We start from the raw sequence: 18,639 nt of genomic DNA on the forward strand, positions 1-18,639 counted from the left end.
CAGACTTGAAATCTGTTGACTTTCAACATGCAGATCTCTCTGTTAAATCACGGACCACTGAGCCTCTCGCTGACTCTCTCATTAAATCAAATTCAGTGAAAGACGCAGTTGGTTCTTGTTCTGTAAAATCCCAAACAGCAGAATGTAAGTTGAGCCCAGTGGAGAACTTGTGTATCGAAATAAACACAAAAGTCAAAAAGCCATCTCTTTGTCACAAATTAGAATCATCGTCCATTGAGTCAGTTGCAGTAGGATTTGTGGATTTATGCCAAAAAGTGAAAACACATATTGGTTCTCAATCAGTGAAATCTCAGCTTGAATATCAGGTTTTGCAATCTCATCTTCATTTCAAGGCAGCAGATTTGCAAGCTGAATCTCAAAATTTTCAATCTCAGTGTGAATTAAACACAACAGAATTACCAGTTGTCAAATCTCAGATTGAATTCCAAAGAACAAACTGCAAAAGCAATCCAAAGGATAATACAGGAGCTTTTATGCCATCTCAAACAGAAGAGGTTCTTATAGATTCCCAGAAAATGCAAATGAAAATTTCCAATTTCCACGAAAAAGAAACCTATACTGAACCTAGGAGTGTCCTTTTCAATGAGAAACCTTTTCAAAGGAAACCCCAAGATCCAAAGTTGAGAAGTGAGTCAATGACACAAGAATATGACAAAATGCAAAGGGAGGAGGGGAAGATTATTTCAGACAATCAAACTGAATCTGAGTATTTAAGAGCCAGAAACACCTTTGTGGAAAGAAAAGCTGGTCAAAATAACTTGAAGCAGGGGGACACTAAAACAACTAGTGGTAACAAATTTCCATCAAAACCTATGAAAGAAAGGCAACTCCATGTGTCTCTTGTAGTTCAGGCATCTGAGATTTTGCGTGAAGCTGACACATCCCCATTGCTGGACAAGTTAGAAGAGCTGAAACTGACTTGTGAGAAAATGCTTCCTGTGTTTATTTCAGCTTTTGAACGGTCTCAGGGCGAGTCCTTCACAGAGGTTTTTATTTCCAGAGATCTGCTGCTTCAGAATAACCTGCAGAATCCCACTCACATTGTGCACTTAAAATCCAATGCACTAGATTCATTTGTAGAACTTCAGATAATGATGGAGACTGTGCAGTTCTTAGAGAACAAGATTAGCTTTTTAAAGGGCCTACCAACATTTCGGAGTCTGCTGTGGTATGATGAAATACTATACAGTGAGTTATTGGTGGGAAAGAGAGGCAGCCAGCAACAATCTTCATTCTATCCTTCTTTCCAAGAAAGAGTTCAGAGTAAGTGTTTAGATACAGTACATGACTACCGTGCTCAGGTACTGAAATCTTTCCAAATGGAGATGAAAGGACAAAATGCTTACTATGTATACCTTAAACACAGAAGAGAGCTGGAAGAAAGCTCAGCAGTAATGCAACATATTGCAGACTGTTGTAATTTTTGGCTTTCTATTCCACTGACAACTGGTATTCACTTTGGAGGTAATGTGGAGGCTTTAGAAACGCTTCGAAAGGATGTTTGGACACTGGTAAACAAATACACCAGTTTACCTGAAGAGCAACGTGATGTGGGTAAACTGGTACATTTATGGATTATTATTGACATTGTAAATGCAAAGATTCGCACAATTCACGGCTGTTTGCTAACAAACAATAAACTATTATGGTTTGGAATGGAACACATTCAGTTTAATGCTGCTAAAATGCTTGTGTGGCAGAAAAAGAGGAAGATGTTTGACACATCAAATAGTGGTGTATCCGAATTAAGAAGTATTGACCAGAGAAGCAAGTTGAAGGAATTAATTGTGGAATTAAACAGGGATGCCATGTGCATGTTGTACACCTTGACTGCTGCTTCCATTGGCAATGCCTTGCAGAAAGGTCCATCTCATGGTAACAAGTTCCTTGATGCTAACACCTCAGTCAAATTACCAAATGGTGACTTAACGGAGCAGCAAATACCTAAGAGTTTGGAGGGTGACCTCGATCAGACATCCAAACCTTTTACTTCTGTTGGGATAATACTAGAGCGCTCTCGGGCTGCACGTCAGGAAGAATTGGAGCAGCTCCTGCAAATATGTGAGAGGCAGTCGGAGTCATTGAAGAGATGCTTTCAGGTTCTACAGCATGTTGATGTTGAGAAGGTTTTGGTGACAGAAGCTATCATTTTAGACCTGTGTGCCTCCCACAACGCAAGCCCTGTCCTCTTAAATCTTGAAGCTGTTGAGATCTACATTGAGCTGATTATGATGTACGAGACAATTCACTACCTGAGAAATTTGATTGCGCAGCAGTTGAACCATCCAACATACAGGGGGATGCTGTGGTTTGACTCGACCCTCTTTCCTGAATTGCTTCAAAGCCAGCAAGATATCTCCATTTTTTCACTCTTCCGTAAGAAATGCTTGAACAATTCTTGCGCAATGTTGGAGCATGCAATCTCTACACTGCAACAAAAACTGGATTTAATCCTTGAGTATAGGCAAAGCGCAAACTACACATATGCAGTCCAGCTTCTATTAAGAGAATGCTCAGAGCTAATTGCAATAAGGACATACATGAAAAGGCACAAACTTTGTGTAAAGATGTACGTGAATGCTCCACCTTATGCAGCCTCAATAAACTACGGCTGCACTGAATCCGAACTAACTCACAACTATAGACAGTTTGGAATGGTTCTAGAGAAGCTGGTCAAGGCTCCCGAGAAAGATTTGGGGAAAATGGCACACGTTATAGAGGTGATGAAAAGCATTATGAATATGAAACAGGTGCTGCTGAAGATAGTGCCTCAGTCATTCATCTTCTCACATACCAATTGCAACAGAACAGTAAGAAAAGGCAGCTGTTGGCAAATGCTGAGAATTTGCAGGGTTGTTTACTTAAAGTTGAAAATGACATTGATTGTGGTAGGAAGGAGCATCTAAGTTTGCCTTCAGACATGACGCACGTCTCTCGAACTTCCAAGGGACCAGATTTACAATTGTGTGTCACAAGGAAAAGACAGTTTTGTGAAGTTCCACCTGGATTTCATCAAAGAAAACATGAAGTTGATGTCCCACCCATGCCCAAAAGGAGAATGGTAAGATTGTTTAACATGTTACACTTTGGGAAGAGACTCAAATAAACTGTAAAATGAAATGTTATAATAGAGTACGATGGTAAAACTACTATGCTACCCAGTTGTACGTTATGCCCAAGTTATATTCTCTTTTTATATCAGATTTTTGGAGCTCTCACTCCCTTCTCTCCCTTCAAAACGTATCTATAAACCTCTCTTCAACTGCACATTTACCCATCTCCCTTTCCTCCCTCCCAGCTCAGTATCTGTGAAGCGCTTTGGGACATCCTCTGATGTCAAAGGCACAATATAAATGGAATTTTTTCTTGATGTCTCACCTTGTTGAGGACACTGATTAGTTTTATACACCTTTAATACACATTTTGTTTTAAACAAAGCACAGGTGTCTTAGCATTTAACTACCAATGAGGGTTGTGTTTTTTAACCTCACACAATTTTATGTAACTGGATATTGCCATTTAAACTGCAGTATTACAATTTGACTTTCATTTGTATTGTTTATGTAAATCTTGAATCACTGCTATTTCAATCAATAGCAACAACTTGCATTTATATAGTGCCCACCACACCGGACGGCGTCTCAGAGCGCTTAATCAATCAGAGAGCTACAATCAGCTCTTGTAACTGAAGTTATGATAACCTGTAACTCAATCTGTACTTGAACACAATGCATCAAATGTTAGGATTGTTATTATTTTAATGATATCAAATTAAATATTTATTAACTTTAGGTACCGTCCCAACTGCCAACTCCAACTACCATTCCATTTCAAACCTTCCTTTTCTTTCCAATGTCCTGGTCACTTCCCAGCTTCGCTCTTTCCTCTCCCAGCATTCCCTCCATGAACCCCTCCAATCTGGGTTTCATACTGCTCACGGCACAGAGACAGCCCTGGTCAAGGTGACAAATGACATTCTGTCCACCTGCGACCAGGGCTATCTCTCTGTCTCCTCATCCTTCTCGACCTCTCGGCCGCTTTTGATAGCGTCGACCACTCTATTCTTCTCCACCACCTTTGCTCTCACCTCCACCCCAATGCTTCTGTCCTTGCCTGGTTCCAATCCTACCTTTCCCACCATCTGCACTTTGTGTCCACCAATAGCTTCTACTCAAGCCCCCACATTGTCACGTGTGGCGTCCATCAGGGGTTTGTCCTCGGTCCCCTCCTCTTCAATCTATATATACTCCTGCTCTGATGTTATCCGCAGGCATGGAAGACCCGTCTAAAGACCTTCCTCCTTGATGGCTGTTTGTGGGATATTGCTGTACGCAAACTGGCTGCTATATTCACCTGGAAAATATAGCCTCTACACATTACAGTAAATCCTATGAAGCACTTTGACACATCCTTCTGATGTGAAAGGCACTTTTGTCAAAAGCAAGGATTATTTTTAAAATAATGACAATATTAAATATTTACTAACTTTAATTCTGACTTATAGTGCAAAGACCTCCCTTTGCAGGATGAGGAGATCAAAGTTGGAGACAACATAGAAATGTAAGTCCTGCAATTCTCTGAACTGGTTTCTGGATGTCTTACAGGGTTTTAACAAAGGTTTAAAAGTCTGCAAAATAAACCAATACTAGATCCAGTTTGTAGTGATTTAAGTGACATGAACAAGCTACCTGGAGTGAGAAGCATTGTATGTGTATGAGGAGTGATGATTTTGTTCCAGTGATTAATTTTTGATGGTACAATATAGCGTCTTCATTTGGTAACCAACCATAAGCACACCTAGGACAAAGCATGGATGCTGCCACTGGCGTAGCAAACAATTTTAATGTTATATCTGGTGCTCAAGTGGCAGATCATTTTGGGAACAGTTACTCCAGCAATCAGTGTAACATCCATGCCTTTATTATATTTCTGTTCTGATGGATTTTCAGTGCACAAAGCTACAAGTACCTTTAGGTCTGCTATCTTTTACATGTGGATAAAAATCTGCTGACCAGTAAAAAGCTAGACCAAGAAAAAGCCGAACCATTTGGTTAACAAAGGATAACAAAGCATATTTTACTTAACAGAGGGATTCCAAATGACCTGTAAATTGTGCATCTACAAAAATTCACTTTGCTACCACACAGGTTTCTGCTATAGGTAGGATTTGATTGTAGGACGAAAGATGATAAATTGCTCTATTGGATGTGTGAGATACAGGGGTAAGATTGGGTATCTGAGACAGTGATTACCTCTACCGCTTTCACCAGGTTTTCCATTTGCCTTTTTTAAAAACAAACCTGCATTGCTTCAATAAATCCAGGTGGACCCAATCCTTGAAAACACTAACAGAACTTAAGATGGAAGAATTTTCTTAAAGTGTAATCTTGACAGGCAAAGCCTTGGTTGAATACAGTGGTTACAAGCTTATTCATCTCAATGAAGGGAGGGGAGATTTCCAGTGTGGGGAAGGGCTTAAATGTAATTTGTTGTTATTGTTGTTATTGATTGAAGAAAAGCATGGAGGAGCATTGTGCCTTTCACTTTTCAGTCTCCACCTGAAAATTCAGAGAGCTTTTATTCCTCAGGGCAATTAGACAGGAAGGTTTGCAATCGAGAGAAGATGGAGGCAAGAGGTGAAGAAATTGCCATGCATCAGATGATAAATCTTTTCTTTTATCTACGCCAGGGATGCCAGAGAGATGCTTGTAAGAACCTTTCCAGATATGGGAGTAGTATTTTTTCATGAACTTGGATTTAATAGAAATTGTAAGAATTGTTGAAAGGAAACAAAAGAATCAGTGAGAATTCCATTGAGAAGATAGTGAGGTCTATTTTACTCTGATCACTAAATGTAGTAATCCGTTCATTCACAATGAGTTTATGATGCAAAATGATTTTTAGCTATCGGTTAAATAGGGGCCAGATTGCTGATAAATAAAGAAATAAGTGGTGTGAAAGATGATCTGTGGATTTGACCTGTGAAAGTCTAGAAGAAACTGTTTGAGTAATGCAACAGAGTGGATATAGCTTTGTTGTTTACTTCTGGAATTCCCATTGCACTCTGGAAATCTTGTCTGTTTTTCTTTATTTTAGTCCGTATTTCTCCCCCCACTTCCCAAAAACAAACTTGTAGACCCAAAGCGTATTGGTTAGCATGCTCACCTCACAAGCGAGAGAACCCAGGTTTATTTCCCAGGTGGTGTGAAACTTTAGGCAAGTTTTCTTTCTCCACACTTGCTTAGCGGTAAGTAGGAACACGATTGTAAGTCGATTGGCAGATCACTTTCCAGGGATAGTAATGCCTTAAAAACAATTCGGTCACTCAATCCACAACTGTTTCTGGGACACTGTTGTGAACAATTGGCTGCCGTGATTCACCCACAAAATACAGTCAATCCAGTTTACAATATATTCTGTGAAGCACGTTGAAACATCTCAACGATGTGATAAGGTGCTATATCAAATGCAAAGACTATTATTATTAACTTACATACAATCAAATTAATTTGAACCTTGAGACATTTTGGCATAGGATCATTCTGATCACAATATCACTATGGATACCTGAGCACTGTTATTTATAATTTACTGTATGTATTGATTTGCAGAAAATTGTCATCCAAAAATATACAAAACCGTAAAGAGTTACAATCAACATCCCAAAGTATGGAGCCAATGGCTTTAACAACTCCTAAATCCTGTGTAAATACCAGATACTTGACGCATAAAATATCAAGATTTTCTTCCAGTGAAGTCCAGAGAAACAGCGACATTCCTTTGACTCCACAAATTCCTGCTCTTCCGAAATATACTTCAGAAGAATCTACAGTTTCACCTTTAATTTCTGACTCTCCAAAAATTGCTTGTGCTAATATGCGAACACACTCTTGTTCAGGATCTCAATTGACTCATTTTCTTACTGTAACTCACAATTGCCAAAGTAAACAGATCATTTACCCCATAAAACACAAGTCGCCATCACTACGATCATGTAATCCCTCTCAAAGCGTTTTATATGAGGAGACTGCTTTTGACTCTTTTGAAAGTAAAGGCCAAACCATTGATACCTATGGCAGAATTAGAAAACAGCAACTTGAGTTACCTCAGGGTGCAGAAAATAATCTGACTGAGCAGAAGATGAAGAGAAACAACAGCAGTTGTAGGCAACATCAAAAAATCCATAATCCATGTGAAATTCTTAGTTCACATCTGATTGATACACCAATAAAAAGTAATATTTTTCCTGTACAGCCTAGTTTAAGTTCCCAGGCACACACATCATTTGACAGTCCTCTTTGTGAACAATTTGATGTAAGTATTCACAGTTCTACTGTCAGAAGTGCAGATAATCCACAAAATCTGCATTTGCAACCAACAATACATGAAAGTTCAATCTTTCCAATACTGCACTCTGGCACCTCTTCCCCAGACGGTATCATTTCATCTGAAATAACAAGTATAGGTTCTGCTCCGACTGCTTCCTCCACAAGTAAAGAACATGAATGTGCTGATGTATCAAAGAATCCACTGTTGCAGTCTAAAACTCAAGTTACAAGAGATTCTTCCAAAATTGCATCAAATATTGAACAACTTAGTTCTGTATCGTTACAAACTACGAACAAACCCGCTATCACTGATGGAATGATGCGGCCACATTCTCCAATCCAGGTACAAATGTTACATTTAACTCTAAGTATAACCTATCTGCATTCCTGTTTCTCTTCTGGTCATCATACTCACAAAAGCTTCTTACTGTTCTATGGTTTCCTCTGAAATTAGTTGTCACTTCTGTTCAAATATTTTTTTCAGGCATAATACTCCCTTTAAAATAAATAAATAAATAATAATTTGGTCACTCAATCCACAACTGTTTGTGGGACACTGCTGTGCGCAATTGGTTGCCACACGCTTTGAGATGTCTCGAAGACGTAATAAGGCGCTATATTAAATGCAAGGATTATCACACCTCCACCTCCTTGCCCCTCTACTCACTGACATCATAAACCTCTCCCTGTTCTCTGGTACTGTCCCCATCCCATTAAAAATCACCGTCATCACTCCTATCCTTAAAAAACCCTCCTTGACCCTTCTACTCCCAAACTACTGCCCCATCTCCAACCTCTATTTCTTTTCCAAGGTCCTGGAATGAGTTGTTGCTTCTCAGGTTTGCTCCTTCCTCTCCCGCCACTCCCTTCATGAACCCCTCCAATCGGGTTTCCGTGCCGCCCACAGTACAGAAACAGCCCTGGTCAAAGTGACAAATGACATTCTGTCCATCTGCGACCAGGGCTGCCTCTCCTCCTTGCCCTCCTTGACCTCTCTGCTGCTTTTGACACCGTCGACTGCTTTATCATCATCCACCACCTCTCCTCTCACCTCCACCTTCACAGCTCTGTCCTTGACTGGTTCAGATCATACCTCTCGCACCACCTGCACTTCATCTCCACAAATGGCTTCTCCTCCAGCCCCCGCATTATTTCATGTTCCTCAGGGCTCTGTCCTTGGTCCCCTCCTCTTCAATATCTGTATGCTCTCTCTTGGTGACATCATCCGCAGACATGGGGTCAACTTCCACATGTATGCGGATGACACCCAACTCTACCTCTCTGCCTCCACCCTTGACTCCAGGACCACTGCTGTCCTGACAGAATGTCTGTCGGACATCAAGTCCTGGATGAGAGTTAACTTCCTTCAGTTGACCGTCACCAAGACCGAGGCTCTCCTGATTGTCTCCCGTCAGCGCCTCCTCACCTCAGATGCTGACAGCATCACCATCCATGGTTGCACACTCCACCTTGCTAAGCCGGTCCGGAACCTTGGGGACTTGTTTGACCGTCAACTATCCTTTCTACCCTACATCTGCGCCATGACCCGCTCTGCCTTCCCCACCTCCGCTACGTCGCCCGGCTCCGTCACTGTCTCACACCACAGGCCGCAAAAACCCTCATACATGCTTTCATTACATCGAGGCTCGATTATGTAAACTCACTGCTTGTTGACCTCCTCAAGTCCTCCCTTCATAGGCTGCATATCATCCAGAACTCTGCAGCCTGTGACCGCTCCCCGACCCTATCACCCCCATCTTTGCCCAACTCCATTGGCTTCCCATCACACAGAGGATACAGATCAAGATCCTGGTCCTAACCTTCAAAGCCCTCCATCGTGCTCCCCCCAATCTCTCCGACCTCCTAACCCCCTACCATCCAGCTCGCTCCCTCCGCTCAGCGGGCTTAGGTCTGCTTCACGTCCCCTGCCTTGCTCACCCCACTATTCTGCCACTCTGCCCCCACCCTCTGGAACTCCATCCTGCAGTCCCAATGCCTCAGCCACTCCCTTGCCTCCTTCAAAACCCTCTTTTTCGACTGTGCTTTCGATCTCCCTGCTTCCCCCCCCTGCCCTCCCCGACCCCAACCCCCCAGCTCGGGTCTGTAACTCTTTCTATCCAGCGCCTTCGGACGTCCCCCCGACGTGAAGGGCACTTTACAAATGTAGTTTTGTTATATTATTATTTAACTTCTTCAGGTAATAAATAGTATGTGCTTTCTGTGCTTTATTGACTTATGTCACCTGTATTTGGTTCAGATACGCATTCCTGTACAATTTATTGGATTTGGAACCAACTCACATTTGACGAGTCATTCCCTTATCAAACCTTCGTTCCGGACACAGAAAAAAAGCAGATGGGGTAAGCTTATGAATAGTTAAAGGATGTTAGGTGTGTCTTGAAAGATTTTATGTCATATTGGAAATAATGGATTAGCTATCCTATTTCACTATTGAAAAAGACAATTGTTTTGAATAAGCAAGTGGACTTGTACATAGAAGTGGAATTAATTAGGTATTCCATTTATCCTTGGTGTATTATTATGTATATTTGAGGATGTTTTGTTTATGTTAAGTAACCCTATAACATCAGTTATAGATTATTATATGAATGGAAGACACTTTATGTTTTCTTGTAGCTGATCTTATTAAAGGAGCAAAGCATTATGATTTTAAATTTTTTTTTACATTTATTATGCATTTTATGTTGAGAGGACAACAAAGACGAGGTTGGGATCTGAAATGCACTGCATTTGCAATGGGCGAGGCAGGATAATAATAATAATCTTTGCATTTGTTAGAAGGCTGCGAGTTCAAGCCCTTTCTCAACACTTTGAATTCATTGTCCAGGCTGATACTCAGTGCAGTGCTGGGAGTGCGCTGCATTATTTGAAGACCCAAAGCACTATTTGGAAAAGAAAAGGAAGTCTCTCTTCCTGTCCGCACCAACACTCCCACCCCGCTCCCCTCTCCCCGATAAAATTTGCCATTCACTTCATGGCTGTTTGTAGGACACAGCTGTACACAAATTGACTGCTGTGTTCACCTACAAAATACATAGTCACTATATTTTGCAGTGAAGACTGTGAAGGCTTTTGAGACGAGCTCTTGACTTGAAAGGTCTATATCAAATGTAAGGATTAATATTGATAGTATTAATATTATTACCAACTTGAGCCAAGCTGGTGTGAGACTTCAAATTGAAAGGGAAGGGAGGGAAATTTCATTGTGGTGTCATGATCTGTAGTGCACAATATGTACTGGATCTGATCAGAAAAAAAAGCACTGTTAACTTTGTTTATTATTTTGCAGATTGCTGCCAATAAACTGAAGCATTTTCCTGAAGAAAATTAGATTTTTACCAACACGGTGTGAACACTATTTTGTACACATTTTATTTTTCAGCAAAAAAGTGTTAAGTTTTGTATGGAAACCTTATTTATAGGAATTTTTTGACCGCTTGCAGTAAATGTGCCTGTAATTTGACACGCGTTCATTTTACATTTATGTGCACCGTCTCCACATTTATGTAGCAACTTTCATAACTGTTGAGTCCCAGTAATGATCACTTAAATTGTTAGTACAAAGACAGTACATTTAAAGGAACAGTAGAATATTTAAAATGATTGGCATTTCCATGGGACAAAGGTAGTCAGTACAAAATGTTAATAAATATTGTACCCTGTCCCTAGGATAGACATTAAAAAGGATTTATTCCCAATCTGCTCCAAATAGCAAAACTATTGCAGTATTTTTTTCCTTCATTTTCTTTCTGTAACTTGTTTTCCATATTACAAAATAGTTTATCATTTGTTTTTTTCTGATACTATTGTATTTATATCCAAGGTTTCTTCAGTTTGTTTTGTCATTTTCTTATTTCATTTATCCTTTATGACGTATAAGCTCATAGTATAAAAGCTGAAAGGGATTTTCCCAATGATTGTAAAGGAGCTGTAGGCTGGAGACCTATATGATTTATGTGACAGATATTCTATTTGGTTATTGTACAATAAGAAAATATAGTGTTCCCCTTTTTTGTAATGCCTTATATTTAGTGTTCAATTTAGTTTAATTTGTAATAGGAATCCTTAATAAGGAAAATGAGTGAATCTCCTCCCAATAACTGGAATTACATCAAACTAACTCACTAGAAGTCTGCACTCTAAGTAGATTGGTTCTGAGTTACTGTTCTGCGAATTGGCAGGTCATTGGTTTCCAAATTAAGGAATCTTATAAATTACTGTATATTAGACTTATAGTGACTCTACATTTGCAAATATAAAATGTACAGATTGCAGTAGGTAAAATTTGGATTAATGATCTGACATTATCAGGGCAAAATAAATGCCTGCTGAAAAATATAATAACTTAAAATATTAACAGTAAGTTTTAACTGTGATACAATGTACAGGGAAAAATAAACAAATTGCTCCATTGTTTTTCTTAGGTGAGAAGGTTTCAATGAGAAGGTGATTATTCTGTCCTTTTTTTTCAACAACAGCATGGTACTTCAAATAGTTATAATACAGTAAGCATGCCAAACTTTGGAAAACAGCCGGAAGCAATCTTTTGGAGCACTAAAGTCTGTATATTTTGCTTCATAGAATTTACATTTTATATGTTTAAAAAAATTAACATCTTAATTGAATTTTAAGTGCTAAAAATTATACAAAATTGGTTAACATTTAATTAGTTTAGGGACTGAAAAACAATTAAAATGGGACAGATTTCTTCTTCCCTGCTCTCCCCCCCCCACACACACACAAACGCACACACATTACTGTATCTTTCTTTCTCCCACCACCCCATACCCTAATCTAAGTCATTGGGGGAGAATTCTGTCCATGGTTCTGAATACTGCGGATGCTATTAGGATCTCAGATCATGGCTCTGTTCAAAATTTGAACTGAAGAAGAAAATTTGAATCTTGTGTTATATTTAGACATGGTGCAAAAGTGCACCTCAGTTCTGAAATTCTTAAAAACTTTGTTTTCAGTTGAATTTTGGATTCATGTACATTTAATATTTATATATTCAATTTGTTAATACCTAGTATTGTATCTAAGCATTTTGTCAAAAGAAAACTTTGAAATGTAATTTACGGCTGTAATGGTAGAGTTTAATGTGAATACACTGTTTGTAACAATTTGTAATTTCAAGAGTTCACAATTTTTTCAGGTTTTGTTTGCGGTATAAATGTGAAGATATGAAAGCGATGCCCAGTTTCTCTTGTCACTTTTTTGATCGATCATACATACTTACATTACTTACATTTATGTACATCCTTGAAGCAGTAAGTATTATGTTTGTGTGTACTTTGCAAGAATTTTGCATTTGGTGGAAAAATACACATTAGATATTGTTAATGTCTGCCTTTTTGTGTTTTATTAAAAATAAGCAAAAACGTTCAAACATTCACTATTGTTTCACCCACAACATATTGTCAATTCACTTTATAGCATATTCTGTGAAGTGCTTTGAGATGTCTCAAAGACATCGCCTCTAGCCTTGACCTTGGTGTAATTTGAATGGTTGGACAAGTTTCTTTACTCCACACATCTCTGTTCACCTAGCAGTAAGTAGGAATCTGGTTGTTCGTCAATTGGCAGATTGCTTTCCAGGGGTAATAATCTCTTCAAAAAAAATACTAATAATAATTTGGTCACTCAATCCACAACTGTTTGTGGGACACTGATGTGCGCAATTGGCTGCCACTTCGTCTACAACAGTACAGTCAATTCACTTTACAGTATATTCTGTGAAGAGCTTTAAAATCTCAGACGTAATAAGCGCTATATCAAATGTAAGAATTCTTGTATATAAATTCCCCAGTTCTTTGTTCCTAGTCCAGCATGGAAGCAAGTGAGTCTATTTTGTCATTCTTGAGCAACTTCCACTTTTGGCCAGCATCTAATGTACAGCTGTTGATAAAAGAACGGTGTCCCTCTCAATATAGGTTCATGAGGGTTGCTGAGTTTGAAAGAACTTGTATTTTTATATTGCCTTATTTGTTTGAAATGTTTTACACATAATATGCAGGTACTGTTTTTGTTGGCAATCAGGTTAAAATAATAGGCGGCGAATAATAAGAATAATCCTTGTATTTGATATAGTCCTTTTCATTTCTTCTGAACATCTCAAAGCACTTCAGTGTAAAGTGATTGACTATATTTTGTGGGCGAAACACAGCATCCAATTGCGCACAGCAGTGTCCCACAAACAGTCGTGGATTGAGTGACCAAATTTATTGGGTTTTCTTCTTGAGGGATTATAATAATAATAATCCTTGCATTTAATATAACGTTTTTCACGTCGGGAGGACGTCCCAAAGCGCTTCACAGAACACACTGTAAAGTGAATTGACTATATTTGTGGCCGAACGCGGCAGCCAATTGCGCACAGCAATGTCCCACAAACAGTCGTAGATTGAAAATGACCAATTTATTATTGTTTTGGGTTTTGGAGGGATTATTATTAGGCTGTGTGGAGTAAGGAAACTTGCCCAAGGTTTCGCCTTCCTGGGAATCGAACCCAGGTCTCTCGCTTGCTCTCTCGAGTGCTCTAACCACTGAGCTACAGGACTCCTACATAGATCACCTACAAAATAACAATCACTGCATTTTACAATCAATCCTGTGAAGCACTTTGAGACGTTCTCCTGATTTGTAAAACACTACACCAAATGTATTTTATCTTTGTAGAACAGGAGGCTGCCACGTAGCTGATCAGCCTGTGAAGGAGCCATCCTTTTAGTCTCTTTCCCACTTTACAGGCATATTTAATGTATTCTGGGTACACCAGATGAATATTGATGCGTAGGCTTTTCCTATTAAGTCTGAAAACATGAAGGAAATAATTGAAGCTGGGTGGTAATGATGGAACAATAAGCTCAGCAGAGGTGCAATTTTAGCTTTCAGTACCAAGAACAAATTGCATTTACACAGAGCCTTTCTTGACGGGATTACGCCCCAATGCGCTGGTTTCAGCTGATAGCAATGAAACATAAGAGGTTGCTCTTATTGTTTTCATCCACAATACCAGAACATGTACTCTTCCTTACAATGTGGTCTGCGTACTTGCATTTCATATGCACCTGTCTGAACCACTTTTGATCCAGATAAGTGCAGTGAACCAACTCTGGCTGCTGCAGTTCAAAGTCTCCCATGAGCAGTAATGAATCCTAGGAACAGGAACACTTCACTNGGGGGCGATATAAATAAAACACAGTTTAGAGAGGCCCAGTGACCTTCATTTTGAGGGCTGTGGCTTTAGCATGCAACTGAAATATTAGAAAGCATTTGTCAAAATTAAAATACTGCAATACAAACAAAAATCTTCCTGCAAAAGAGAGCCTCACACCAAACTAATCTTTCACGGTTCATATCATAAAACAGGGCCTGGAGAGACTCCATTACTTTACTATTTCACTGAAGGGGAGAGACTGTGTGCCTGAAGAAATTTTGATTGAACTGTTCCACATATTATTATCTGCTTCCCAGCCAACTCCCCTATTTGGCTTTTACAGATTTAGACAACTCAATGTCACAATTTCTCCGTGAAGATAAGTGACGTTGAGTTTACAGATATCAAATTAACCTATGGTTAGATTTAACAATATTAAACTGGTGAAGCAAAGAAGCTGAAAGCTCAAAACGTTTGCTGTTATCAGGCTGTTCAGTTACAGGTATTGTTCTGGTGAGCACAGTTGCAGATTACTGTTCCTGGATAATTTAACATCACAAGTTGCATTCTTTCCCCATCTCTAAAAGAAAACTGAGTATCTCCTTGAGGTTTGTATGTATTACTTCATGAAGATTACATAGTAATTATAAGCACAGGAAAAAACATTTCCCAGCAACATAATCACTCCATCATTTGTACAATAACATTTATAATTGAAGAATGCAGTTTATTGAAAACATATTTAATTACTTATAAATGTGAAACAAACAGAAAATAATAATCCAAGCTCAATTGGTAACACTCCTCTGAGACAGACGCTTCAAACTGGGGTTGGGATTGAGATTTAAGGTTGGGATTTAAACTCACAGGTCAGTCTGACACAGCAATGCAATATTGGGGGATTGCTACAGTCCTTTGGAGGGGACACTAAAACACAGGTCTCATCTGCCTATTCATGTGGATATTAAATTATTACTTGAAAAGAAAATTGAGTTTTACCTGGTCAGAAATGTTTTCACTCAGAGAGTTGTTGGATGCCAGTCTAGAATGTAGAATGCCCTGCCAAGTAAGGTGGTAGATGCACAGCCCATTGTGACCTTCAAAAGGTAAGCTATATAGCACCTTGAAGGACTATAGGGATAAGGCAGGGCAGTAGGACTGAATGAACACCTTTCTCAGAGCCACTGCAAACTAGATGGACTAAATGGCTTCCTTTGCTCTACATTTTTATGGTTCTATGGATACTCTCCAGATTAATTGGTCTATTATCTCATGAGGCCTTGCTGCGCACAAAATGGTTGACTTGCTTGCCTACAAAAAGACAAATATTTCCTCTTTGGGGGTATAAGGGGGACAATTTCTGTCTTTCTATTGGGGAGCACCATCTTAATGAAGTGGGAGAAATGTCTTAATAAATGACTTTATGAGATGAGGCAATTCAAATATGTGAGTAATACCAATGAGTTATGTAGATTCAAGAAAGATAAACTGCACATCTTGCTGGCATGATGCATTACATATCATAATTATATCTATGTAGTCCATATTATTCTTAAAACTACAGCAAAAGTTGAAAGAGAACAATTTCCATTTTCTAATGCCTATGATTTCACCCATAAAATATACAGTCGATTCACTTTACAGTATATTCTGAGAAACGCTTTGAGACATCTCGAAGACGTGATGAGGCGCTATATCAAATGCAAGGATTATTATTATTATATCAAAACACAGTAATTCTTTTCAGACACAGTAACTGTTTTTTATAGGCAACCACAGCAGTCATTTTGTGCACACTGAAAAGACTTGAGTCCTTTTTCAGAGCCTACAAACTGATTTCTCCTGTTGCCTGCTCTCATGCATATTAAGAAACCACACATCACTGCTGCAATTAATACTGTTTTTGCAAATCCGCAGGCCATGGAGACAGATGTTGATATACTTATTATCTTCTCACCAATAGCACTAACAGGAAAACATTTACAAGAAAACTCAAAATGTAATGAACAAAGGATTAAGTATTAATAAAACATTCGGTCTATTTTCCCTTTAATGAGTAGGTGTATTGCATTCTATAAATACGATTTTGCAATGTAATCTGACTGCAATGAGCGGTTCTTTCCTAGCTAATATACATTACCAATAACCTTGTTTCGATCAATATGCTGCATGTCCAGTAATTCACAATGTACCCTGAGCTCAGCATAGTTTCATTAAATAGTATTATTTTGGGAAAAAAATATCTATGCAAGATGAAGATTTCTCATTCTGGAGCCATGTTCAACTTCTTCTGCATGATACACTCTTCAATGTCAAAAATATTAAGCACAGGTATGTAAGAAAACGCAGTTTGGTTTACAACTGGTGCAGACAGTGCTGTTCATCTACTTCAATTGTGATCATCATTATCTTCCAATGGGCAGGGTGATGCAACACTTCCCCCCTGGCTCATGGATGCACAAGTGAGAACGAGCAATGTTTGTGAGAGACGAGCGATGTTAATTTTGTGTAACTTTTTATTTGAAAAACTATTAACAGATATTTTATAGCTGAATCTCAAAAACATCAGATTCTGCCACCCCATTTTGAAATGCAACATCAAGGCTAAATAAACCAGAAAATAACAACAAATTACAGTTCTACAGCACCTTTCATGTCAGGATATCCCAGGGTGCTGGATATTCAGGGATCCGTACCCGAGCTGATGGTTGGTATCAGGAGGGGTGGGGGCAGGGAGGGGTATTAGGGTGACCGAAGGCACGGTCAAAGTGGAGGGTCTAGAAATGGATCTTGAAGGAGGCAAGGCAAGGGGGTGAGGCGGAGGACCTTAGGAGGAGTTTCAGAGGGTGGGGGCACAGAGTCTAACGCCAATGGTGGGCCGGACAAGGCGAGAGACATAAAGTAGGTTGGAGTGCGGGAGAGATCACAGGCTGCAGAGCTCTGGATGATATGCAGGAGTTGGGGAGGCCGGCACGCAAGGAGTTTGTGTATGAACCTGGATACGATGAACGCATGGATGAGAGTCTTGCTGGCCTGCGGTGAGAGAGTGGCAAAACCAGGCTATGTTGCAGAGGTGGGGAAGGAGGAGCGGGTCATGGCACGGATGTGGTGTATGAAGGACAGTTGAGGGTCGAACAGGATGCTGAGGATCCATTTTAGCTCCATAAGGTGTAAATTGCATCCATGAAAATATACCAATAAACTAGAAAATTAGGTGTTTAGCATGTGGGAACAAAGAAAACTACCATGTATTTTTAACACTGCTTCAGAATTCAACGGAGCACAGTAAATGTTAGGGAATTATTCTGAGTCCTTTGTCGGCTATCAATCGTACAGGAACTATGAAACAATTACACTTAGTTTAATCTCCAGTATTGTTACTAGTAATATGTGAACATGTGTTTCAAAAAATATTTGAAATTTGACTGAAGACACTAAAACTATATTATTCTTAACCATTTGTTTACCTTTGAGATGTCTCAAAGTGCTTCACAGAATATACTGTAAAGTGAATTGACTATAAGGTGACTTGCAGCTCTTGTTCCACTAGCATTTTAATATAGTATAATACAGGACAGCCTTGCTACAGCATACCCCGGGTTGAATGTTGGTTCGCTTAAGAATGCGAGTATACTGTGGACAATGCTGCATGTGAGGTAAATGTGACTTCTGGGGCTGTCAAGCTGGTTCCCTGTGCTAGGAGTTGGTCAAATACCAGGTGGTCGGGTTTCCATTGAATGTTATTTCCTGTGTGCTGCATATGTGCAGGAAGCACCACTTACCTCACTTGGCAGGACCCAGGAAACGTCAGCAGCGACCTGACAGCACAAAACTCTTTTCATTAACTTTGTTATAACATAGCCTCTGAGATATTGGGCCCAGATAAACGTGTTATAAAAGCATGATTTTTAACAGGATTCCTTACAAGGAATCTGAAAGAGAACTCACTTCCAGTAGATGTAATTGTATTACAGTAGAAAACCTGATCGACACGTACATTCCGTGAGAGGAGAGTTCCTGGGAATTGATGTGATGTACTTTGGATTCCTTTTTTCAGAAATCCTATTAGAAATCGCTGCAAATTAGATCGCAAAATTGCAGCATATACTA

At 39.4% G+C, this 18,639-nt stretch overlaps 1 protein-coding gene across 1 annotated transcript; it reads left to right on the forward strand.

The window, feature by feature from the left end:
• The first annotated feature begins 1,415 nt into the window (after positions 1-1,415).
• LOC103186733 (testis expressed 15, meiosis and synapsis associated) lies at positions 1,416-10,819 on the forward strand. The gene is made up of 5 exons (XM_007905940.2): positions 1,416-3,082; positions 4,526-4,581; positions 6,633-7,692; positions 9,607-9,709; positions 10,660-10,819. Exons 1-5 carry the CDS (start codon positions 2,942-2,944, stop codon positions 10,671-10,673), a joined length of 1,374 nt encoding a protein of 457 aa, XP_007904131.2. The 5' UTR covers positions 1,416-2,941; the 3' UTR covers positions 10,674-10,819.
• The last annotated feature ends 7,820 nt before the right edge of the window (positions 10,820-18,639 follow it).

The sequence above is a fragment of the Callorhinchus milii genome, unplaced genomic scaffold (assembly GCF_018977255.1).
Source record: "Callorhinchus milii isolate IMCB2004 unplaced genomic scaffold, IMCB_Cmil_1.0 Scaffold1, whole genome shotgun sequence".
NCBI lineage: Eukaryota > Metazoa > Chordata > Chondrichthyes > Chimaeriformes > Callorhinchidae > Callorhinchus > Callorhinchus milii.